Genomic DNA, 25,778 nt, shown 5'->3' with positions numbered 1-25,778 from the left:
ATTTATTTCTTATCTTCTAAATTAATCTCTTGATTTGAATTAATCTGCTCAGCTGTTTCCTAAATTGTTGAATCCACAAAGATTCTTTATTACCAGTCCTGAAGACCTATTTAAGCAGTCTGACTAGGCCATCAGTCTGACTAAGCTATTCCTCCAAAAGGTTTGAGACAAAAACACAAAAGATTCCTGTTTTCAGAAGCAAGTTGTACTTGGGAAGTTAATTGAATCTCAATTCATAAACATTGGCACCTTAAACCGAAAAATAGCTTTATAATTATACCAATGTCTTTTGCGGATTCCAGGTATTTGCTGCAGGAAAAGATGTTTTGTGGATTTCTTTGTTCTAAAACCATTACTTCATAATTAAAACAAACACCTCCAGTAAGCACACAGGGGGAATTCATAGTAGACCCTCATTACACTGCTGTATTTTTCGTTGTGTGGGGTTTTGTTGTTTTGTTTGTTTCTCTTTAATTTTTATGATGTTGTTTTGTTATTTTTAAATATATTTTTGGGGGGGGTTGTGTTTTTTTTTTTTTTCTTTTTTATTGTGTGGCTTTTTTTTTTTTTTTTTAAGAACACCTCAGGTTTCCATGTAAGGTTTTGTTACAATTCAATTTGAACTAGGACATTAAGAATTAAGTGCTCTTTTGAGGCTATATTTATTCATGGTTGGGTCTGTTTTCCATGCATCATATGTTAGGTGTAGATTATACAGCAATGGTACATTGCCTGTTATGTAAGGTTTTTTAATGATGTTTGTGTATTGACACTTGCTAGTGTCTATTATTTAATGGTCTAAGGGATTGAGCATTTCACCGCAGAGAATAATAACAAACGGATTACATGAAGCTGTGCTAAGAAATAGCAAGGAAAACACTCTTATTTTAATCCAGTGTCTACAGGTCCCCCTTACTGTTTGCTTCCATTTAAAGATCACCAGAGGTGACCCTGAAGGTCCCATCTACAACTTCACCAGTCATTGTGTTACAGTGTGAGGCTGCCTTTGGTGTGGCAGTTTTCAGTTTTTATTCAGTTAGGGATTCTTAAGATATGCTTACAGTACTCTCATGTGTCAGAAGAACTATTTTGAATTGTTCACATTATTTAATAGATGAAAAAAATTATCTACCTATAGCTGTTCTCTGAGATGTTTTCTATATCTGCATTCACTCTTCTCTCTCTCTCTGCCATTACAAACTTTAGATTTTCGTTGTTGAGAAGTAGAAGAAAGTTCTCACCTTTTCATAGATGGGAGACCTAAAGACATACTGCTAGGGTAGAAAATTCTTTAATGGCAGGTTTTAAATAAGGATGCACACACTACAAAGTAAATATTTAACTCTAACTGTTCTTCACTTACTTGTCATAACTTCTCTTTGTTATTGAGTTGTGGTTGGTGACATTCTGTGTTTATACATATGTATTGCTGGACTTACACTACACTACTTCCTGTGAGTGTTTTAAGAATTTTTATAGGGTGTTTGTCATGTATATTACATATATTATTTAGCCACTATTATTTTCCCAGGTGAAATTTATCCAAACTCTGATAGTACTACTACATGCATGTGGGAATTTTGTTAGATTTTCCAAAACAGGCACATTTCCTTATAAACTTGAGACCTGCTTGTTTTCATTTGTCTGTGCTAGGTTACAAATCAAATGGTCACAGCATGCAGAGCATATATTACAGATGGTGGCTTGTCTTGTGTCTGGGAGCAGGAGACATCAACAGTTATTGGAAAAATTAAGGTTTGTATTTTGGTATCTTATTATTTACCTATGAAACCTATTGGTTACCTATTGATATGCACAAGGAAGTGCATATCAATATGTATCAAGTACTTCACACCTTTTACTGTTTTATTTCATAATGCTTTGAGTATTTTCCCATTTCTTAGTCTATTGTCATTTGAAATTAGAATGGGCTCCTCTTTATCAAGGTGGTCTGTCGCTGACCTCGGAATTGGCATCTTCACCACACATGCGATCAAGGAATTTTGCCATTCTGCATAATCCACATTCTTCCCTCTTGAGGGTATCTGATACAGTACCGGCTTCTTCTACCATGGGGAACCTGGTATTTGAATAGACCCCCACTTTGTGTCAGTAGCTCCTTCCAATATCAGATTTCCTTGGCACACCATGAAAGCTCAGTGGTATGAGTCTTCCTCTTCTTCAGCTGATGGTAGCATATTAAGAACAAATTAAGCACATGCAATATGCCATGGCAAAATATATCCAACTGTGGGGTTACTGATTGCCAATAGTGACTTAATTTCTACCTTTTCCTGTACTATTGACTTCCTATCTTACCCAGAAAGGCATAGGATTTAATAGTCCTTTAAAATTAGGTTCAGAGTTACAAAATAAAATCTATTAAATGGATCTTCCCTGGCCTGACAGGTTGAAATGATTCTCATAATTCATCTATTTCATTTAGGTCATCTTGTGACTGTTATACAGCTGACAAGCACTCATTATTCTATGAGAGAAATAGAAGCTCAGTTTCAAATCATGGCAATCAGTCTTAATTCTAGTATCTGTATATTCTTGAAGATCTGAACATTCCCTTCAATGAGGACCTTTTTTAAATTATTTCCTGCAATTCATAGCGAATTATCATATATACCTATATATTCAGACAGCCTGGTGACTGCCAGTATACTCTGATAAAATCTGCTTTCTGCTTTCTCTTTTCCAAGAACTGACAGAAGATTTTGTATTCCAGTAATTATAGACTTTATAATTCTCAGCAGTTATTATTTTTACATCTGATAAGGTCTTAGTGTTTTAAGTAACTAATTGACCAAGAAAGATTATTTTTCAATCTCACTTTAACTTAGACTTGTCAGTACACTTTGATTTGTATAACCAATTACCTTTAAGTCCCCTGGGAGTTCCAAATAGACTACTCTCTTATGCCAAATTCTGTCCTTATCCAGAGGACAGTCTGACCATTCTTAAGCGAACATCTTTTCTTAATATTCAGATATCTCATTTAGAGCAGGAATCATCACCTGCTCTTTGCTGGCCTCTAAACCACTCTTTACTTAAGAAGAACTAAACCTTTCCTGTTCTTTTTTTGGTGACTCATTTCCCCGTGTTAAGTCTTTCACTGTAGCATGCTGTTGCAAATATTTGCCACACATACTGAAAGAAAACCACTGTATGTAAGTCATTACTGTCTGTTAACTGAAACTAGATTCAGTGATAATTAACCACTTTGGAGTGACAGTAGGTTTGAGTTCTCCCGTCTTTCACCCATAAGCATAGCATAATGAGTATGGTATTTATTTCTTCACTTTTTAGGACTGCATATTTCTACTGAAAGAATATCAGAAATGCTTTCGTGAAACAAAGCAAGAGATTTTGGAAACTCTAGGAGAAAAGTCATTTGAAGTATCAGAAATGTACATTTTTGGAAAATCTGAAGCTTTTTGTAGGAGATTAGAAAAAGTGAGTATACTGCGTACTGTTATTAACTGCAGAGAATGGCTTCTCCAAAGAACAGCTTACAAGGTGGACACTTGTCAACATGCATAGTCGTAATCATCCTGTGAGGGAGTTTGTAACTCTTTATTGAGAGAAATTAGTCACTTCCACAGACTGTCTCCCAATACTGTAGATGATTACCTAACAAAGTCTTTCTGAAATTGTAAATTTTTCTCTGCTGCTGTGGAGAGAAATGAACTAATTGATCTAGACTTAGTTATTTTAGGAGGTTTGAAATGATGTGAAAATTAACACACCTTTGCTTTTTTGAATGATATCTTAAGGGGTTAAAACCTTCTGTTACTGCCAAACACAGTTCAGATGATTCTGCTGCTTAGTGTGGTCTTAACATTTAGCTTGCTAACCCAATGAAAGGATTTTAGACTAGCATTCATGGAGTTTGTGTGGAAAAGATAATAGGTGCTCCTTGGTGCAGAATAAGGTGAGACAAGGGATAAGAGAATAAAGGGGGCAGTCATCACAGGGTAGGAATTGTGTGACTCTGATGTTTTTTGTTATCATGCAGTATATATACTAATCTGTATAGTTGGGTTTTTTTCTATTTTATGAAATATATGTCATCAGTGTGTATTTGTTATTTTCAAACTCTTTTTCCATATTCCCCTATTGAATCTAACAATCAAATATAAAAAAGAAACTCTTTACCATCAAAACAAATGAAGATGATTTTACTTTGTATTTGATGTTGAAAACTGAATTAACCATGATCTGTTGAAGATACTTGACTTAGAAGCTCAGAAGAAACACATTTGTGAATGCTGTATTAGAGAAGTGGCAATTGTTTATTTTATTTTACTCAGGTTTTAGTTTATAGAGGAAGTAACATAATTTGTTATGAGCATGAATGTAATGTTTATATTTCAGATTACCGAGATGATAACTATAGTACAAACTTTTTGTGCACTGAGTCTGTCTACCATTGAAGGGATAGATATTATGGCAGTAAAATTCAAAAATATCTACCAAAATGTTCAAAAGAAGCAATATGACATACTTGATCCACGGAAAACAGAATTTGATGTGGATTTTGTGAACTTCATGGCAAATATTGAAGGTTTAGAGGTAAATAATAATGCTATCTATAACTCCACTATCAAGAATCTCATCACTACTTACTCAGAACATCTGTGAATGTCAGCTTTTTCCATTCTTTCTCCTCATTGCAAAGGAAGTAGTAAAATACATCATACAGCCCTCACTGAAGACCAGTCACTCTGCAGCCAAAATGACAAAAATTGAGACCTGAGAGAATGATCTACATGGAGGTGGTTATTAAACTGGAGACATGTGGTTAGAGCTTGGGCAGAACAAAGCTGCAACTGTTTTCAATGCATGATTTGATTCTTTGCTATAATTTCATGGCATTTTAAGAGATTACTTGACTGACACTAGCTATTTATTGATTCTATTAAGCATAGACATGTGAAGGCTGCTATTTTGTGTTTTAAGCAGTAATAATTTCAAATGCTACTATGTTAAGAAATTATCAGCATCAAAATACTATTATATGACTAGAAATACAATACTAAATTATATATTTTTTAGATACAGATGCAGACATTTATGCGTACCTGTTTTGGGAGAATTTTGTCTTCACAGCAGGCACTTCAGTTACTTCAAAGGTATTGGCAATTAAGTTTTAAAATATTTCAAAGTAACTTCAAATTACTGGTTAGCACAATTTAAATAACACAGATAATTTTAGAAGATAGGGCCCAATCAAGAATTTTTCATTATTGGTGTTCTCAGCCATGTAGTCATCATAAAAGATTTTTTTTTTCGTTTTAACTTTCTTACAGGGAATCAGTATATTCTCCTGTTTCTTAATTTCATTACAGTTTATTTTGTACATATGAGAGGATACTAAAAGAAAAACCTGAAAAACCATAACAGCAACAACAACAAAAAACACCACCATGGCAGAAATTTTCAGCTTGCTTAAACTTGCTCACAACAAAAAAATTTGTGAGAACAATGAAGCATTTCCTAGATTTGTGCTTCTTTCATTTTATGTAATATTAATATATCCCAAAATAAATAAAGAAATAATTATTTGTGTTTTAGAAATATAATTTTGGGTATACATTTTTAATACAGGTTTCAAAATCTGAGAATGCCATGCCTTCAAGAAGAAACAGTACGTACAGTTGGTTGTATTCTTCAACATTATGTAGCAGAACTTGAAGCTACTAAAAAGGTAGTTATTTTCTTTGCAATAAATTTTAAGCATCATGTTAAAATAAGAGCAAATATTTTAATATGAATGATTTTTATTTATTCTGCCTATGTCACTAACTGACTGTCAATGCTCAATTTATAATACTTCTATTATCCTGTTACATAAAACAGACCTGAGTGTGGTAGCAAATATGATATATGTGCTTTGCAGGCAAATATGTCATCACAATTTTACTTTTTAAACTAAAGTTTTTTCTGTTATTCCTTCATCAATTAAAGAAAAGAAAGTATGTTCTTTACTGGCTGTGTACATCACTTTGCATATACCTTTCAGTTTTTTTATGATATGAGGCCTCTACAGTTATTTTGCATGTATACATGTCTATTATCTAATGTTGTGACTGTATAAAATGGTTATATAATGTAGGTAAATTGCATTTTTATTCATTATGAAGTAATTTTCCATTACTTGTGTACTGTACCATGACTAGCATAAATAAGAGTTAACTTCTGGGTACTGTTCTTGACACTTGACTTTAAACTTTTAGAGACAAATTCCTCTAACCTGACTTTATATGTCTGCAAAATAAACATCTGCTTCAGAACTAGACATCCATACTCCCTTTCTACTTAAGAAAGAAATGACTATTCTAGAGTCAATTCATTTGATCTATTTGACATGTTAACCTGAAGATTTAAATACTTCCCTTGAAATGGCCCTTTTTCTTCAGTGAGTAAGATGTTCAATGATCAAGTCCTGCGCATGGATCAAGGAAATCCCAAGCACAAATACAGGCCGGGTGATGAGCAGACTGAGAGCAGTCCTCAGGAGGACTGCTCAAGACTGAAGAGGAGAAGGACTTGGGAGTAGTAGTGGATGGAAAACTGAGTATGAGCCAACAGTGTTTGCTTGCAGCCCAGAAAGCCAATCGTATCCTGGGCTGCATCAAGAAAAGTGTGACCAGGAGGTCAAGGGAAGTGATTATCCACCTCTACTCCGCCCTTGTGAGACACCACCTGTAGTGCTGTATTCAGTCCTGAGGTCCCCAACATAAGGACCTGTTGGAGCGAGTCCAGAGGAGGCCACATGGATGATCAAGGGACTGGAGCACCTCCCTTATGAGGACAGGCTGGGAGAGTTGGGGTTGTTCATCAGCCTTCGAGTACTTAAAGGGGGCCTACAAGAAAGCTGAAGAGGGACTTTTTACAAGGGCATGTAGTGATAGGACGAGGGGTAACAGTTTTAAACTGAAAGAATGTAGACTTAGATTAGATATAAGGAAGAAATTCTTTCCTGTGAGGGTGCTGAGGCACTGGAACAGGTTGGCCAGAGAGGTTGTGGCTGCCCCCTCCCTGGAAGGGTTCAAGGCCAGGTTGGACGGGGCTTTGAGCAACCTGGTCTAGTGGAAGGTGTCCCTGCCCATGGCAGGGGGTTTGGGACTAGATGATTTTTAAGGTCCTTTCCAACTCAAACCATTCTATGAGTATAAAGGGAATCTGGAAAACCAGACTGATGCAGATTCTTTTTCAGAGATGTTTACATTTTGTCAGATGAATGATATGTTTACGTGAGGAGCCAAGAATCGGTAAACTCTGCACTTACTAGAAAATGATTCCTCCATACAGTGATGTAAGACTATAGCCTATCATAGCTGCTCTGAACCACCCTTTGTTGTGTCCTTGCCTTATTTACTCACTGAATAGAACACTTCCTGAAAGTCTTATGACTGGCCTAAACTGATGAACATATTTTCAGCAGCATTGCCTACTTAAGAAATCACTGACCACACTTCTGGCTGCTTTTTCCCAGCCAAAAAAATAGGTGTGTTTTTTGAGGGGGTTTCATCCAGGTCAGTTCCTCTCTTAAATTCACCGTGAAGCTACTTGAATTTCTTTTGTTGGGACTATACAGGAGACCGTATAGGGGTAAGAAGAAATTACAGTAAGTGAAGAATGGTGTTTGCTTAACCAGTACAGCTGTTTGTGTTATCACAATATGAGCTTGCATGCCTAAAATTGGGTGGATACCATTATTCCTCTTGTTGAAGAATATGTTGCTAATATACTGGCTGGTTTAACTATTTATTAGATATTATTGGATTGCTTTTTAGATTTGCCAAGCAAGTTATTTCTCAAAAAGTTTCTCCCATGGCAATTTTGTTTCCAAAGTGCTTGAATAATTTGTCAGTGTAAATTTGGTATGTCATAATTTTAAGCCAATTTTTTTCTTTATGATAATGCAGTCATTCAGTGACCAGGGTCCCTTTTTTTTTTCCTCAGCTTTGGCACAGATAAAAGCATGAGCTGTTAGTAGACAAGTTAGTAGAAAAGAGCATATCATAGATTATCCTGAGTTGGAAGGGACCCACAAGAATCATTGAATCTAACTCCCACAATATTAGCTATTAGTTAGATTTATGTGTCTGAAGAACAAAGGTGACATTTCTATTCAGGTAAAACCTCTCGGTTAACAATGTAGCCTTTCCTGAGGGCAGTTCCCAAGCAAAGAAGGAAAAGCCCCAACAAGGGTTCTCACAACATTTCCTTACACAGCTTGCTTTCACAGTATATGGCTCCAAAGTTACACCGCTGCACCTGTTAGGCTTGGCCTTGAATACTGGCTGCTCAGGTCCTAGGTTTGCAATGCCTTTTGGTGTACTGAGTGCTCTGTTGTAAGTAAGCACAGCTAAGAAACAGCATGAGATAATGAAGACAGGAGATATACCAGCAGTGGTATCAATGTGTCCATCTCAGAAGCATAGTGAGTGAGGGAAGCAATACTTTTTTCTCTCAATGAACTGTTGTATGACTCTGCACAAATTTAATGTCTTAAATTAGAAGGAAGAAGTCACGGTGCCAGAAGAAAAACAGCTTAACATTTAAACAGATTAAAAAAAATCTGTGTTTTTAATGATGTTGTTATTATTATAGCTCTACCAAATTCAGAAAGATGACCCTCCTCTTGCTCGAAACATGCCACCTGTTGCAGGAAAGATACTGTGGGTGAGACAGCTATTCAGAAGGATAAATGAACCAATCAACTATTTCCATGTAAGTTAACGTGAGGAAAAATCAGGTATTCTGTGTAACAGTGAACTTTCTTCAGCAGTGTGACCATAATGTTTCTGTCTGTGATTATGTCACTTCTCATATGCTAGGCAACCTATTTATGTGTATGTGAATATCTAGTTAAAAAAAATATGCTCTGCAGTAGCCACTGTTATAGATCCAAGAGGTCGTGTTAGACGAGAATAATCTATTTCAGTTGGAAGGGACCTAAAACAATTATCTAGTCCAACTGTCTGACAAATTCAGGGCTGACCAAAACTTAAAGCATGTTGTCAAGGGCATTGTCCAAATGCCTCTTAAACAGACAGGCTTGGGATATCAACCACCTCTCTAGAAAGCCTGCTCCAATGTTTGACCACCTTCTTGGTAAAGAAATGCTTCCTAATATCCAGTCTAAGCCTCTCCTGGTGCAACTTTAAAGCACTCCCACACATCCTATCACTGGATCCCAGGGAGCTCAGCACCTCTCTCTCTACCTCCTCTCCTTAGGAAGCTGTAGAGAGCAATGAGGTTGCTCCTCAGCTTCCTTTTCGCCAAACTAGACAAGCCTAAAGTCCTTATCCACTCCTCATAGTACATTCTTTCTAGCCTTTTCACCAGCTTTGTTGCCCTCTTCTGGACATATTCAAGGACCTTCACATCCTTCTTAAATTATGGGGCCCAGAACTGCACACAGTGCTCCAGGTGAGGCCACACCAATGCTGAATACAGCGGGATATTCACCTTTTTTGGCCGGCTGGTTATGCTGTATTTGCAGCCCAGGATGGGGTTTGCCCTCTTGGCTGCAGGGGCTCACTGCTGGCTCGGACTGAGCCTGCTGTCACCAGCACCCCCAGATCCCTTTCTGCAGGGCTGCTCTCCAGCCACACCTCTCCCAGTTTATATTATGCCTGGTGTTACTCCATCCTAGGTGCTGAATCCAGCATTTGGTCTTGTTAAATTTCATCCCATTAGTCAGAGCCCAATGCTCTGATCTATCTAGATCCCTCTGCAAGGCACCAGGAGAGTCAGCAGCACCTTCCAGTTTGGTATTATCGGCAAATTTGCTAATGGTGCATTCAACTCCTGCATCCAGATCATTGATAAATATATTGAACTGAACGGGCCCTAGAATTGAACCCCGAGGAACACTGCTGGTGATTGGTCACCAGCCAGATGTAGCCCCATTCACTACAGCCCTTTGAGCTCTGTCCTTCAGCCATTTCTTCACCCAGCACACCATAAGCCCACTCATCCCATAGTTGGACATCTTGTCCAGAAGGATGCTGTGAGGGACAGTATCAAAAGCCTTACTAAAATCCAGAAAAACTTTTCCTTTGATTTACCACTGAACTAGAACCCCAAGCTGGAAATATGCAGTGAATTGTTCATATGTCTGTCTTTCATATTGCCCAAAGAAATATTTCACCATTCGAGCCAGTGGTGGTTTTTTTCTCTTTGTAAGGGAGCAGACCAGGGTTTGTACTTTAGACTCATGTCCTGTATTTTAACTGTGTACCCATATCTTCTGTTCCTCTAGCCTCATAGGGTTCTCTATAGAAAATCATGTCTCTTTACCAAGCAGCTGCCACGAGTAGCTTAAGACATAAGTGTGGACTGCCTGACTTCCTGAAATTCTGGTGTATATGTGTTGGTATCACTGAAAAAGCTAGTTTATTGTAAGGACCCACACAATAGATGCAGTATTCTTACTGAGAATCTGGTCACCAGTTTCACTGCAGATGATCTCTGAACCAGTCTGGGAACAGGGAATTCCATTACGGAACTTCTCATTCTGTGTTTTCTGTACCGCTTAACATACAACTGAAGGCTGGTACCAGTCACATAAGCTTTAACATTTATGGCCCTTAGGACTTTCTTAGTATTGCATTTCCTTCCCTCGATAGAATAGTCAGAATCTTGCTATACTAGGATCTGCTATAGCAATAATATTTCTTGAAATGTTTGAATGATTCTCCTACAAAGTATCCAGAGTATCCTGCCAAGTTAACGTCTATATTAGAGAGGTTTTAACTTTGCTGATTCCCTCAGATGGGAATAATGATCACCTAAATCTGCTCCAGAGAAATCAGGCATAAATATCATTACTAATTAAAAAAAGGAAATTTTTAAAAATAAATTATTAGTTACTGTTCAATTTTTAGTAGAACTGAGCATCCTTTTCAGTGTGAATTACAGGTATTTATCACAGTAGAATAAAGTAATTGATCTTAGATGTGTTAAGTATTTAGTATTTATTGTTTACAAGTTCTTACTGACTTTATCACCCTGTACATTTGAACCACAAATACTTAATACAGTTTTTAAGAACTCTGTAAGTATAATTTGTAATATTAACTTATATAATATATAGTCAATAGTTAAATTGAGAAAAACCCAGATAGTATGGTTTACTTTCAATATGGTTTTAATTTGAATGTACTGTGTTTTAATAGAAAAAGTCAAATATCTTGGCAAGTCCAGAAGGTAAAGCAGTTGTTCGATTATACAACAGAATTGCCTATGTATTGGTTGAATTCGAGGTAGTGTATCATAATGCGTGGATGAAGGAAATTTCACAATTACAATATCGTAAGTAATTAAGTATGTAATTGGATTTTTTTAACTGTTATTGAATGCTGAGTTAACACAAATCATATCAAATAATTTTTTAATCCTCATTTAACCTTTAAATGCACAAATTAATCATGACCTAATTAGCAGGCCAGATAATACAAACATCTGAGCCTTACTGACCTTGAAACTTGGTTTTGATGCAGAGGATTGCAGATTTGGTACACTGTTTGACAGATGACTAGAAACAGTAGTGAAACAAATTTAAGGCACACGGTTGTTCATTTTTGAATTCAAATTCTTTATGTATACTATTTAATAATTCTTCCTGTTTTTCTTTCTACTATCGTAATTTATACAGGTGTATTATCCCTGTCCCTCTCAGGACAAGTATCACTTTATGCCTAGGAAAAATGTTTGATAACCAAGTTTTATCATTTTAAGATTAAATGAGAGTTAAAAAAAAAAATAGATATGTCATGTGAATTGTAAACACTCTGTGGGCTTCAAAACTAGGAGTAGATCTATAAGAATAAAGTCTTGTCATCACACAGTCAACAGAAGATTTTGTGTTGCTGTTTGGGCTTTTATTTTGTTTCCGAATTTTGCAATATCCTTATGTAACCATTTATCCTCTGGTTTAACAAATTCCTATAAGGCACTGAGCATCTCATAAAAGTGTTCTGTTTCCAGATCCTTAGAAAATGTACTTCATAATTTTCTAACTCAAGTTAAAAAAAAAATATGCAACAAATAAGACTGGATCTGATGCTTGTTCAGCTTATGAAGAGAAAGGTTCCATATGACAGAAAGCTAATATGGTGAAAGTCAGCTGTATATTTCCTTTAACTGAAAACAATGTGAAGCTATTTCACAAGTAACCATACATATTTAATCTCAATATAGTAATATTATAAAACTGTGTTCCATAATAATTTATATAACAGAAACTGCTGTTTGTCTTAGAAACTGATATAAAAATGTTTTTACAGCCTTACAAGCCACAATATTTGCACGTCATCCTAAAACTGGGAAGTTATTGGTTAATTTTGATCCCCAAATTCTGGAGATTGTCCGAGAGACCAAATGTATGATAAAGTTGGGTCTGGAAGTACCAGAGCAAGCAAAAAAGATAGTAAAAATAGAAAATAACCTGAAGTCAAACAAGTTGCGTTTAGAGGTAAACTTAAAAATTATCATTATTCCTGTTTAAAAAGAGTAAGAAAGAAAAGGTGATTAACCATAGGAATTTTTCTATGGTTAATGAAGATTAAAGCTGGGTATAAGGTAGTTTAAGGTAAATTTGTAGAATACACAGGTGAACATATCAGATCTCATTTGAAAAACCTCTACTGACTGCTGTGTGGGCTAGAATATACTTAAATATAAGCATATATATTTCTTATACTCTGTTAAATATATTCTGGTAATGAAATAATTAAAGATATCTGAAAAGTGTTCACTGTCTGAAAATTAGTAAAACACAGTTTTACAGAGTTTTTGAGAAGCAAATATTAGAATTCTTCTGGATTGGAAGATATAGTTAGCCACAAAAACATCAAGAATTTTTCAGGTTACCTGCCAGAGAAGTCAGATTTCTGATACCTTTTTGTAGTAATTGATACTGTTGTAGTAATTTGAGAAGCTTATATCTTGGGGATGAGGTGTGCCATAGAAGATTTTTGTTTGTATATAAAGCATAAGACAAGAGAATATTTAAAGACTGAGTTTATATGTGACTTCACTTATCTAAAGCATATGATACTCAGTATTAAGAGTATATAGCAAGTTATGGTCACTAAAGCTCAAGCTGTCTTTAGCTCTAGAGAAAGATCATACTTTGGCTTTGTGCATAAAGAATGTGTTGTATGAAGGCTATTTTCATTTTTCCTTGTGTAGCATGATACAGATTCATTACATTTCAGAAATCACGTACATAGGTATGTAATGTCTGTGTAAATTCTACTCTTGTTTTCAAATATAGTCTTGTACTGTTTTCCCTGTTTTTTTTTTTTTTTCTGATGATTTGACTGTATAACAGATTGTTTGCTTCAGTAAAGAAAGCACTTAAAAAATTCTTCTTGATACTACCCTTTCTAATCATTAACAGGGTCTTCTCCAATGTTATGAGGATTTGTGTCAAGAAACACCAATGATTTTTGTAAATCTAATGGCACCAAAAATGAAGAAGGTTGGTATTGCTAAATGCACTTCAGAAGAAGTTAGAATAACTTCATAATAGTTTATAATTTTGAAGTACTTAGCTGGATCTGCATGTCGTGGACTTAATGAATTTTACTAAAACCTTTAAGACCAAAAATTTGCTCTTTGCATCTCTCATACAGTGCTCAAATAATGTGTATTACAGTAAAATTATTTTAGTGCCTATGAGATATAAACTCAGTAGAACAAAGAATATGGACTTTGTGGGTCTATATGTCTACATAAATCTCTGGCTTTGACATGGAAGTAAATTATTACTTATTTCAGTTTTAGAGGTTTTCATGGGAAGTGCATTTCATTTAGCTGAAATATTAAATGTCATGATCCTTGTCTTTGCTTGGAGAGAATTATTAGTCTTATGAATTGAGTCAGTCTCTTCAGTGATGTAGAAAGGTTATATACTACACTAAAGGTACAGTTTTATTGGAGATGCAGAATGTCTATCCTACAAGCCATTTTGTTTTGCCAGACACCTGCAAGTGTGGTTCTAAGTAACTCTTCCCTTTTTTGTTGTAAATAATAACATCAGAAGGTTGCAGAGTTTGCATAAGTTTATGTAACTACATAATTGGCATGTGCTGAAGTGTGAGAAACAAAAAAACTTGTTCTTGCTCTTTTGAGTTAAATAATAAAAGACAAAGCGATAAAGTGATGTTAGTCTTCACTTTAGTGATAGTACTGTAAACATGATTATATCATAGAGGAAGTCATACACTTCTGTATTTTAAAGAGAAGGATGAATATTGTATAAACAACAGAATATGAAAATGTTTTTTGAAGAAGGTAGAGAAGTCTGTTGTATAGGAAGAAGAGAGGAAAGCACAAATCTAAAGATGGAGTGAGTACATCTAATCTATGACTACACTGGTGCCATAATTTGACAGCAACTCATGTAGAGCTTTAAAATGTTTCTAGATTGGCTATGTTGGTTACCAGTAGCAGTACCACCCCCCAAAGCATATATATTAAGGTGATAGTAATGGCTGTATTTGCAAATAGCTGAGTGTCTGTATGAATTGAATTAGTTGATTTAGCTGTGATACAGACTTAGAAAAAAGAAGCAATAGGATGAAGAGAATGGGTGAAGTCCTGGCACTTTTCGTAGCCTGGCAGTAGTATAAGACTTCCTTTTCCTCAGAGTCCCGTGTCCTTTGAAGGCACAAGATCTGCAATGAAGGAAGGACCTTGGAGTAGATCATGCAGTGACAGGGAAATGAGTTGATTTCAGCTACATGCTGAACATCTTGGTGACAAATCCAGAAGACACAGGTCATGGAGAACCAGTAATTCAGTAAGGGAAACAGGGAAGAGAGAATTTTTAAAAATAGCATTGAGGCTATAACAAAATTTGGAGAGGATCAGTGTGATACAAAAAGGGACAAAGGAATGGTGTCATTAGATAGATAAATAAGGTTGAAAGACAAGTAATTATGCTGTTGAAAGTGGTCAAGATACTTGTTAAAGGACAAATTGTAAGATCGATAGTTGATTTTAATTTTAGGAAGTAGTGGGAACCACTAAAAGACACTATCCAGGAGAATAGGAAGGGGAATATCTTTGCTGAGCATACACACTTGACAGCTGTGGACAGAGGCTGTAGTATGCACTAGCCTCCCCTTCCCCAATATTGCATAATTTTCTTTGATGTTTTCCTTGAAAACTTGTAACCTTCCTTGCAAAACTTAGATATAAACCTTTCATTAATGACATTGGTGATTCTAATAATAATGACATTTGTTTTATTTTATTTTTTCTTAGTTTTTTTGTTTGTTTGTTTTGTTTTGTTTTGTTTTTTAATTTATGAAATTATATTTTTATTCTTAGATGGAAGCTGTGTTGAGACAAGGACTTACCATGTTGACGTGGTCATCCGTGACACTGGAAAGTTTCTTTCAAGAAGCTGATCATGTTCTGTGTATAATTAAACAGTTTTTGAAAAAGGTATACACTTGATCACTATATAAATGAAATGACAGTTTAGAGAAATTATTTCCAGTACGCTGCTCTTCATATTGGAAATTAATCTGTACTTATTTTTGTACCACTTGAAATAAAAACATAGAAATTTTGTTTGCTTTTTAAAGTATGTTCTTTTCTTGAAGAATGTAATACTCAATGATTCTCTCCCATTATTACTCTCAAATGTTTGATATTTGCTTCTGTTCTTGCAGTAGGATATGCTTCCACTTGCTGTCCTCAGATTCTGACTACCACTCTGATTTTCAGAGTCAACTTCTGCTTCTTTCTGAACTTCTTTGCTTGTCTATGAGTGAAGTTGCACATACAATACCTCCATGTAAACACTGTCCAGTGGAGAACATTTTAGCATTAACTGTATTCATCTCAGGCATGCTGTGAAACTGTCTCTGCTTTGTGCAGCCCATGAAATAATGAAGAGGAGCATGCTTTTCCCTCACAGTTCTCTACACACTGACCAAATCTGTGCTTTTTTTCCCTCTCATAGTGCTTGCCACATAATTTCTGAATTCTTTTTGATTCCATAAACATGCTTGAGGATCTGTATTGGTTCTTTTTCTTCTCAAGACTTTACCTTGATAGACAGATAATCCTTCTGGCTTGACCGTTGAACTGTATGGCTATGATCTCTCCTACCAATATCATGAACTGTCTGCCATGGTAGGAGATTGTTAGTCACTTGTGGGTATATCCACTTCTTTTTTTTGTATTGCAGAAAAACGTAATTATGATCAAGTGCTCTATTTGCCACTGAAATTCAAAGCTGAAAAAAAGATTGGCTATGTAAGAAATTAACAGTTCTCTGAGTATATCTGAATATATATCTGAGCCTGAGTATATCTGAAATAACCATGTTTTTTGTAGATACATTCTATTTTCCTTAAATATGTAGACTGCGTATATTTCTGACTTTCTTACCCTTCCTATATCAATACAAAAAAACTTGGTTAGACCCTTGATGATTGTGAATGGGATATTGTCAACAAATAGGGGAAAAGTGATGTAAAACAGAAGCATAAGCAATATTGTGACAAATAGGATGGGATATCACAGATGCAGAATATTTCAGGTAAAAATTAAAAAATTGGACTTAAGTCAGTTTTATTTGGATTCTGCCATGACAAAGCACTTCACCATAGTTGACTAAGTGCTAAAAAGGCTGTAATATAGAATCAAAAACCCAGTGAAAATCAATGTTGAGTAAAAGGAGGACTGAAGACTAACCCATCAAGCAAGTTACTGCAAACACCACTTGCCTTGCAAGTAGACTCATGACCAATAAGATCATGAACAAGAATCTAAATATCTTGTATTAATATAGCCTGTTTTGTTACTCTGTTTTATTTAATCTAGCAGCAATGTATCCTGCATAGCTGGAACGGTTCTGCATAAAAATGTGGTTAAAACAGCAAGAATTCTTCAGAAGTCTAGCATGGATAGCATAATGAAGCAAGAGTTCTCTTCTGTTCCATCAATTCCTAAAATTTCAGGACAGAAGAAAAATAAGTTTAAAGAAGTCACTCTTAGTCTTGGGACCACTTTCTGATGAGGTTCTCAGGACATAGGAGATAATTCTTTCCATTGTCACTCATCCATCTAATCCCCAAGGCTGATTAGCTTGAGCTATCAGGAGAAGCTCATTCAAAAATTAGATCATTGCTGTTAGGGTGCAGAAGTAGTCTTAGCTTATACTGTCTGTGAATTAATTTCATTTATACAGTGAATTTATAAATATGGTGGTGATAACCAGAAATCTGTGAAGAAGTAGGTGGAAACACCAAATTCCTCTAAATATTTCACTTTCTTAAGGATTCATGTCTGAGTTTCCCAACATGGAACCAGCAGATACTTATGAAATGCAAGATTTTGTTTTTAAAAGACTGCCTGAAATGTAATTGTGCACACTACTAAACTTTGTAGATTTGTGTTATCACACTGTGCAGGATTTAAATATATACATCCCTAGCAATCAAGTTCCTGATTCTTGTAGCAATAGTAACTGTATAATTTTTAGACTTCCATGTGTTCTTTCATTGTTCATATTCCAGATTGTCTGCAGTGGAACATGTTAACAAAGGCTAAATTTTTTGTAGGGTACTTGTCTCCCTAAATTCCCTCTGTAAATAACAGAGAAAGAGGATAATTTGCAATAAAATCAGACTATATATTTAGCCATTGTAAATATCCCCTAAATTACCATAACTCATGAGGCATTGTTGTGCTTCCTTTTTTCTCTGCTTCTCTCATCCTGAGGTCTTTTGTGTTGATGCTTTTACCCCAGGGCTTTTTTTTCTGTTATGATTCACTTTCTTAGAGGATTTTCTACTATGTAAGGTTCTTGCATTTTCATTGGGTAGAGAGATACAATTTTTATTTTTCTGCAAAACATATATCTGTTAGAAATAGAATACAGTATGCTTTAAGGATAGATGTACAGTGTTAAAACGATTTTCTCTTTTTAGGTTAATGATTTAAGTGAAATGCAGATTGATTTAATATTAAAAGAAATATCAAATACTCTTTTAATTGTTTTACCAGTAGATGGTCCTATTGAAGTAGAGAATATGTTGACTTCCAATGAGGTATGTGCCACTTTACATCTTCAAACTTGAATTCTTGAGCATGTTAGAAACAATGCCTTATTAAATTAATATAAAACCAGAAAATAACTCTTTTCACTGTAGAAATACAGAACTTGGTGTTTTTTTTTTTTTATGAAAATATTTTAGTTAAAATATTTTATATAAATATAAAAGATACTTTCCAACAAATATATCTGAGAATTTGAAAGATTTATTGATTCCAAGTGAGGCTAAAAATGTACCTAGCTAGTAAATTAATGCATGTAAATAAAATTGTTAATGGCATTTGAAAGACTATTTGGATAATTTCAGATTCTGACTGTGACCTCACTTCAATATTCATGATTTTCTTCTGGGTCTTAAAAATACCATTGCATTATGGCATTAAAAATACCATGGAAATTTTTTTTTAAAAAGCATTAAAAATATAGTAATAATCTAACAGAAGACTTTTTTATAATTTTGAATAAAGATTTTGGGGTTTGGTTTCTTGGTTGTTTTTCTTAAAATGTTGCTGTTTCACTGAAATAATCTGACTGAAGAATGCAATATTCAAGGAAATGTTTTGGCTGTCCATGAAGAGGAACAGTAATAAGATAATCAATGATACGAAGATAATTTGCTGATATTTTTATTTAACAGGTTTATACTAAAGAATGTGCTGAGTTATTGAACCACAAAAGCATGCACATTGAAGATGCTGTTCAAGAACTAATATCTCTATTTGAAAAGAATTATGAAATTGAATATTCTAAGAAAACCTCAGAAAAACTTGAATTGCCAGGTAGATAATGTTGATTATTTAAATAAAAAATTCTGTCCCCAGTTCTGTAAATTTAGCTAGTACATATTAAAATTGAATTGTTTTAGTTAATTTTCTTCAGACTTCTCCCTCCCACTACAGTTTCATCTACATCACAGTTCTGCCTTCATTTACCACTGTTAAACTAAACCACTAGCCTACAAAATACAGTGGTAATTCAGTATTATTGGAGTGTCTTGAATTAAACTGTCCTTCTGTTTGGGTTACCAAGGTATTTGCTCTAGAGGAGGAACATTATGATTCCGCTTCTCCTAGTCACTCATTATAACTTCCCCCTCCACACCTCCCTAAGTGAAATACAGTGTTCTTCTCGGCTATGTCAGGTATTTGGTACTGTCCCTCTCTTTGTGGCTCTTCTGCCACAGTAGAATTGTATCTCAAATTCCAGTGCTTTACTGGCTTGTCAGTTTAAATTAGTACAGCCAATCGACTACCAACTGCTAGCGTATGAGGCTCACAGCTGATCAACATGGCTGGTTCCCGCTGCTCTGGGGTGTGTTACAAAGATTTGAAAAGGTCCTGTACCATTATAGCAGAAATAGTTTATAGTTGGAGAAGAATACTGTGTTTTAAAGAAAAATGTATTTTGAGGATTAATCAGTAATGGAGCTCCTTTTCTTACACAGGATTTTTCTCTTCTGCGCTTAGTTTCCTCGAGGTATAGAAGCATAGTCAGGGTCAATACTCCAAGGTAGTTCATTATGATGCAACCAGAAAAACCTAATGAAAAGATACTTCTCTGTATTTTGTTAAATTTTTTATACTGAGATTTTATTTTTTGGGGTATATATTTTTATTGGCCATTTCCAGCTGATATATCCATGTCTGCTTACTTACCTTTAATAATATATGTGTAATGCCTGGTGTTTGTAATGCTGAGGCTTATAGGCTGGGATCTTAACCAGATTCTTGGTGTGAAAAAAATGGTGTGAAATAAAATAAATTAGCTGATCCAGGTACTACAAAAATAAAAAGCAATATTGTTTTGCCTGTAAAGAGGGGGGAAAGCATGGTTCAAAGTTGAACACAATGTTCAATTATCAAAAAGTACATATTTTTTTTACATTTACAGTAAAAGAAAAACGTACAGTGTTTGGAAATATTGAAGAGGAGAGAGAAAAGAATACTTCTGCAGCTCTTCATGGTGATTATAGCAAGGGCAATGATAAAGAAGATGAATTTAAAAAGGTATTTTATGATAAGAAGGGAATTTTTTTTCAGACCAACCAGATTAGTAGATAGTATATTGAGTTTTGGTAGCTGTATATCTGTGTAACAGAAAGCCATTACGTAGAGAATATCAAATGTCATGTAAAAATGATGAAATAGCTTCCCTACAAAGCAAATGTAAAATGGATCTTAGCTTTGAAAAGTATATTCCATGTTATTCCAGTTATGACCTTTATTAAACAAATTCTCAATATGTGAGTGATAAGCATAAAAATTTGGAGAGATTATTGTGCCTAAGACATAACACAGGCTTTCCTTCTTGGGTGGGCAGAAACATTCATCCTTTCTATCCTCCTCTTCCAACTTCACCAAGAAAGATCATCTTTGTACTTTTTCCATGATGAATATGGTCACTTCATAAGCAGCAGAAAAGGGAATCAGAAGTGGAGAGAAATGAAAATTTGCAAGTACAAATACAGTATTGTTACAAGGTTGCCTTCTGCAGTTTTGTGCTAGTGATCATTATATGTTGCTGTATTTTTAGGTTCTTAATCTGGTACAGTCAGATTTTATTGTATTTGTCTCTTATTTGAAAAGAGTACATATGCACCAATATTCTTGTATAATTCATGGTGGGGTTTTTTGTTTGTTTTGTTTTTTTTTTTGTTTGTTTGTTTTTTATATGGAGAGCTTTTCTGAAGGAGTATGAGAGTTCAGCCAGATCTCAGTATTATGTCTCTAAATAGGACAAATTGAGTTTCCTCAGATGCTCTATTCTCTTTTTCATGTATCATTTACTTATTTACCTACTTAGAAACTCTCTTTCCCCCCACATCTCCCCTTATGTTTCTCATGTAGTTTACAGGATAAATTCCTTCAGACAAGAACCTACTATGTTTGACTTAAAACCTTTTGAAATAATCTTCAGGTTCCTGTCTTAATACAATACTAAATAATTTCTGTTTTCTTTATTACAGAAATGTAAAGAGATTGTTGCCTATTTCAGTCACCAGCTGCTAGACAGCCTCCAGAAAGCCACCCGAGTGTCTTTGGATAGTCTCAAAAAAAGAATATTTGTTTCAAGGTAAGTTGCAAATTAAAGACTCCTTCAATAGTATTAACAGAACAAAGTTATTTCTGTGTCAATCTAATAATACAAATATATATTCACATGTGTAATGATACATGCACAGGTATCATTAAACAAATAGTTCCAGACCTTTTGGCCCTTTTAGCTGAAGCAAAACCTGGAGAGAATTCACTTTTTGTTGCAGTGATGCTTTGGGCCCACACTTTTATACTTGAATTCTGGTTGTGCTTTGAACCCAGCTGGCAGCCCAACACCACACAGCCACTCATTCACCCTCCCCCACCTGGGGGATGAGGGAGGGAATTGGAGGGGTAAAGGGAGACTCAGAGGTTGAGATAAAAACAGTTTAATAATTGTAATTAAATAAAACAATAACAATAATAGAAAGTATAAACAAGTGATGCACAATGTGACTGCTCACCACCCACCGACTGATCACCATCCTGTTCCTGGCCGGTGATCCTGAAATACCAAGATTCCACATTCACAATCCCAGAACTCAGAGACTCTTTCCAGTCTGACCCTCTGTTTACTGAGCATGACATTACATGATGTGGAATATTCCACTGGCCAGTTTGGGTCCAGTGCTCTGGATGTGCTCCCTCCCAGGTTCTTGTGCACTAATGCATGGGCAGGACACAGGGAGTTGGAGAGTCCTTGAAATATCAACAACAACTGAAGACATCACTGTATTATCAGCATTCTTCTCATACCAAATCCCATACTATACCCAAGTCACAGCACTAGTCAACTACTAAGAGTAGAGACTAAATCTATCCCAGCTGAAACCAGGACAATTCTTTATATTGTTAGTTAGTCTATGTGTTTTGTTTTGTGAAGAAAATTAAGTTTATTTCTACTATTGTTTCCCCTCTGCCTGCACACTTTTGTTTTTATTCCCATATCTATCCCTTGAAATTGCTTTCAAAATGCTGTTAGTACAATTTATTGTCCAACACAAATGGCTAGAACTTAAATGACCATTTTGGGTCACATATGGCAGTGTGCCTATATGCTTATCTCATCTCAAATTATTTCTGCAAGCATGGCTATGCACTCAGAGTTGTTTTCCATGGGATAAAGATAATCCATGCACTCTTTATGAATTCTATATGATAATGGCCAGTTCCATACGATATTATCACTCCTATATTCAGTATAATATTTATAGATTCTTCTCTGCTCAAACAGACATACACTTCAGAGACAGGATTACTTCAGTATAACACATTGTATATTGAAAAGCCTACTTAGAATTCTATTAGGAGCATTTCTTTAAAGCAGGTGAAGTTGATGGTGTTTCTGTCATTAATGTGTGTTGAAGCTTGAGTTACTTTTTTTTCTGAGGACATCTTTTATAGAAAATGTATTGAAATCCTGATCTTATTGAAGTCAATAGGAATTTACTTGAGAGTGCCCTTTATACTTGTCTACAGTATCATATTGTTGAATCAGCCCTTATTTGGTCACCGTGTCATGTCATAGCATTTAGAAATTGTACTCTGCACTTTGTTTTTAGTTTTATTTTTGAAAGAGTTCAGGTAATGTATTTATCATTTTGCACTTGCTTGTCATCTTTGAAACTTTTTTTCTGTTTCTGTTGAACGTTTATCTAAAATGTAATGAGGAACTTTTACTCTTGATAGGTTGTTGCATGAAATGGTCAGTAAAACCTTCTTATGCCCTATTCAAAGCATCAACAGAGTTCCATCATTCTTAAAATGAGAGATTAAAATCCAGAATCAGAAAATATTCTGGATTAAAAATTCCAAAAGTAATGGCTGGATCCAAGGTAACCTTTGTCTGAATGATGGAGCTCTGGCTATTATCTCTACCCTTTGAACAAGAAATTTCTGTAAGTTTTGTCAAGTAGTTCATAACTTTATGTGAAAATTCTTCATGAGGCTTTGCCCAGAAAAGGTAGCTCAAAATTATATTTCTAAGATAATTTGAGTGGTCTTCATGGCGAAGTATTTATGATGTGTTTCAAAATTATTTTCAGCAAAACTACATTTGGGAGAATGAAGTTTTCTGTTTGTCCAAGCAAACCTGGAGAAGCTGCTTCTTTTCTAAAAGCAGAAGCACACCTTGCTGTTCCCAATGTGGTAAGTTACGTGTCATATAGGTAAGGTAAAATATACTGTCTTATTGTTATCCCTGCATTTTCCCAAGCACAGAATGTGGGCACACTTCTACTGAACCAGCATCAATTTCAAAGAACAGTTGCTCAGGCTTTTCAGTGCACTGAGAGCAATGATGAAATGTGCTCACAGTCTCAGTCATGGTTTCTGTCTTTGTGGCACTTGAAGAACTTGGCTTTTTATTGTCTTGTGTGTTTCAGCAATTCATCAGTGTTCCTTGCAGAATGATTACAGTTCTCCTTAACGTGTAGCAGTTGCATTGCTGGAATAGATCTTTTGTGTTTATTTTTTATTTTAACTGTTTTTTTTTTTTTTTTCCTTGTGTGACTTAAATCCTTTGTTGAAAAAAATAATTAACATTATCTTTGCTCAGTTTGACTTTAGTCATCTCAATAGGAAGTACGATGACCAGATTCAAAATAAAGAAAAGAGCTGTGGATTTCTGCGTGCAGAGAACAAAAAGACAACCAGATTGCAAAGAACTAATGCATGCATTTGTTTTCCTTTTGTAGAGTAAGATAATTCTGTGTCATTGATATGTATGGTATTTTATATGTGAGAAGGTAACTTAATATTATCCAATTATCTTGTAAAGATTTAAATTTTTATATTCATGAAATTATAATGAAAGCAAGGTTCTGTTCTAACGTGATATTCCTCTGATATTTAACCAGTGTTCATATTGGCATTCCGTTGTACATTCACACTCTGTGTGTGTATACGTGATATATAAGGTCTGTCAAAGTGTAGAATTTTTACCTTGTTGATATTTGTATTATCATAAAGCTACAAGCTCCACCCGCTTCAAGTGGAAGTGCATCTGTCTTTCTAGTCCTCTGAAATGCTTGGCTGATCCAGGGCAGTAATCAAGTAATGCTGGGTAAAATCACTTTGCTGATTCTAATAGGATTTTGCAATATCCTTGCTTTTATGCATGCAACTGCTCAACTTGTGAAATTGATATGTAAAACATCAGAGCTGCTTTTAAGCAGTCCATATCTCAATTCTGAACAGTCCTGTAGTTTATGTCATCATTTCACGATGGCTTGCACATGAAAGCTATAAAATGATGTTCTAAGGACTGTATTTGAAGATTGAGCATATCTTTCTTCTGAAGTTTAACAAGAAATACTGTTTTTTATTCTTTCCCAGATCACACTAAGGTAAGTTCTTCCTCCTCCTCAGTATTTTAGAGAAACTGATGTGTGCCTTTACTCCACCTTACGCTACATAGAATTATTTTTAAAAAAGGACAGGACAAAGTCCCAATTAGCATTATTGCTACTGATGCAGTTCAAAAAGTTTTGGGTTCAGTACTTTATGGTTGTTTGTGTACTACTAAATAAAACAGTCTAGAGGCTGTTCTTTGACTTCAAAGTGTGCTGATGTGAAATGGTATGTATCCATAGTAGTAAATGCTTTTATTCTTGAATCCTAGAGTTTGCATTCAAACTGTGTGTTAGGAACAGCCCCTGTCATGTTTTATGTGCCAAACTGCCAAAATTTTTTCTGGGAGAGTGCTCTTTTGCATCATTCCAAACTGTGCTAAGGGAGCATACTAGCATTTATACGTGTGGATGACAGCAGGATCAGAGCCTGTGTTTTGACCCTATTCTGTTTGCTAGTTGTTGATTTAGATCAAGAATCCTTGTTTACCTTCCAGTTCTTATTGTCATGTACTCTAGTAGTTGAATGTAATTTCTCTTCCTCTTTTGACTTGGGTATTACATTGCTCTCAGAATTATGATACAAAATCCTTGCCAAATATACAATTTGAGATCTTCAGGGCTACTGCATGGAGTTCCATTAATTTACTAAACACTGTAATCTTGCAAAAGTTTTTGAGGTAATGCTAGCTTTGAGAGAAAATAAACATTCAGTGTTTATTTGACTAGGACCTTTGACACTTTGATCCGGGTGATTTTGCTTGACCGAAACTACCCACAATATAAATATATGCGTAGATAAGCAATTAGAAGGAGAGGTTGTATAGCTGTAAATCTTCTTTAAAATAAACTGTCCATATGTATTTTTATGACCATCCCTCTTACAGTTCTTTCTCACAGAATTTAGGATCCCGTAGTTAGCAGCAACAGAGAGGAGGATCTTGGCCAGCAATATTTAATGCTTTATGATTCCAGAATGCAGGAAACAAGGCTTATAATGAATTCCTGCACACTGTAAAAAAATTATTATTAAAACACTGTTTAAAATGTTGTAGGAATTGTAATAAATCCAATGAATTTATCTACTTATACACTTGCTTGTCATTTTACCCACAGTATGAATGTACGAATAGAGAGTAGGTCAGTACAGTATGTTTCATTTCTTTAGAGGCAATTCTGAACCAGAAAAACTGTTAAAGTTACATTTTCCAGTTTATCTTCTGGGACAAGTTCTGAAAATCACTAAGAGCGGAGTAGAACTGAGGTCTTAGAAAATGACAATCAGTA

At 35.1% G+C, this 25,778-nt stretch overlaps 1 protein-coding gene across 1 annotated transcript in view; it reads left to right on the top strand.

Moving 5' to 3' along the window:
• DNAH8 (dynein axonemal heavy chain 8) overlaps positions 1-25,778 on the top strand; it is a 138,695-nt gene that overhangs the window by 11,688 nt on the left and 101,229 nt on the right. Inside the window, exons 10-24 of the mRNA XM_042789612.1 lie at positions 1,654-1,755; positions 3,316-3,462; positions 4,384-4,581; positions 5,065-5,141; positions 5,617-5,716; positions 8,629-8,748; positions 11,202-11,337; positions 12,312-12,499; positions 13,430-13,510; positions 15,367-15,483; positions 17,982-18,101; positions 18,744-18,885; positions 19,997-20,112; positions 21,072-21,178; positions 23,187-23,289. Of these exons, the coding sequence (XP_042645546.1) occupies positions 1,654-1,755; positions 3,316-3,462; positions 4,384-4,581; positions 5,065-5,141; positions 5,617-5,716; positions 8,629-8,748; positions 11,202-11,337; positions 12,312-12,499; positions 13,430-13,510; positions 15,367-15,483; positions 17,982-18,101; positions 18,744-18,885; positions 19,997-20,112; positions 21,072-21,178; positions 23,187-23,289 (1,854 nt within the window). The remainder of the gene's footprint in view (positions 1-1,653; positions 1,756-3,315; positions 3,463-4,383; positions 4,582-5,064; positions 5,142-5,616; positions 5,717-8,628; positions 8,749-11,201; positions 11,338-12,311; positions 12,500-13,429; positions 13,511-15,366; positions 15,484-17,981; positions 18,102-18,743; positions 18,886-19,996; positions 20,113-21,071; positions 21,179-23,186; positions 23,290-25,778) is intronic.

Source organism: Tyto alba, unplaced genomic scaffold, assembly GCF_018691265.1.
Source record: "Tyto alba isolate M040663 unplaced genomic scaffold, T.alba_DEE_v4.0 Super-Scaffold_16, whole genome shotgun sequence".
NCBI classification, from domain to species: domain Eukaryota; kingdom Metazoa; phylum Chordata; class Aves; order Strigiformes; family Tytonidae; genus Tyto; species Tyto alba.
This window is presented reverse-complemented; position numbering and strand designations above follow the sequence as displayed.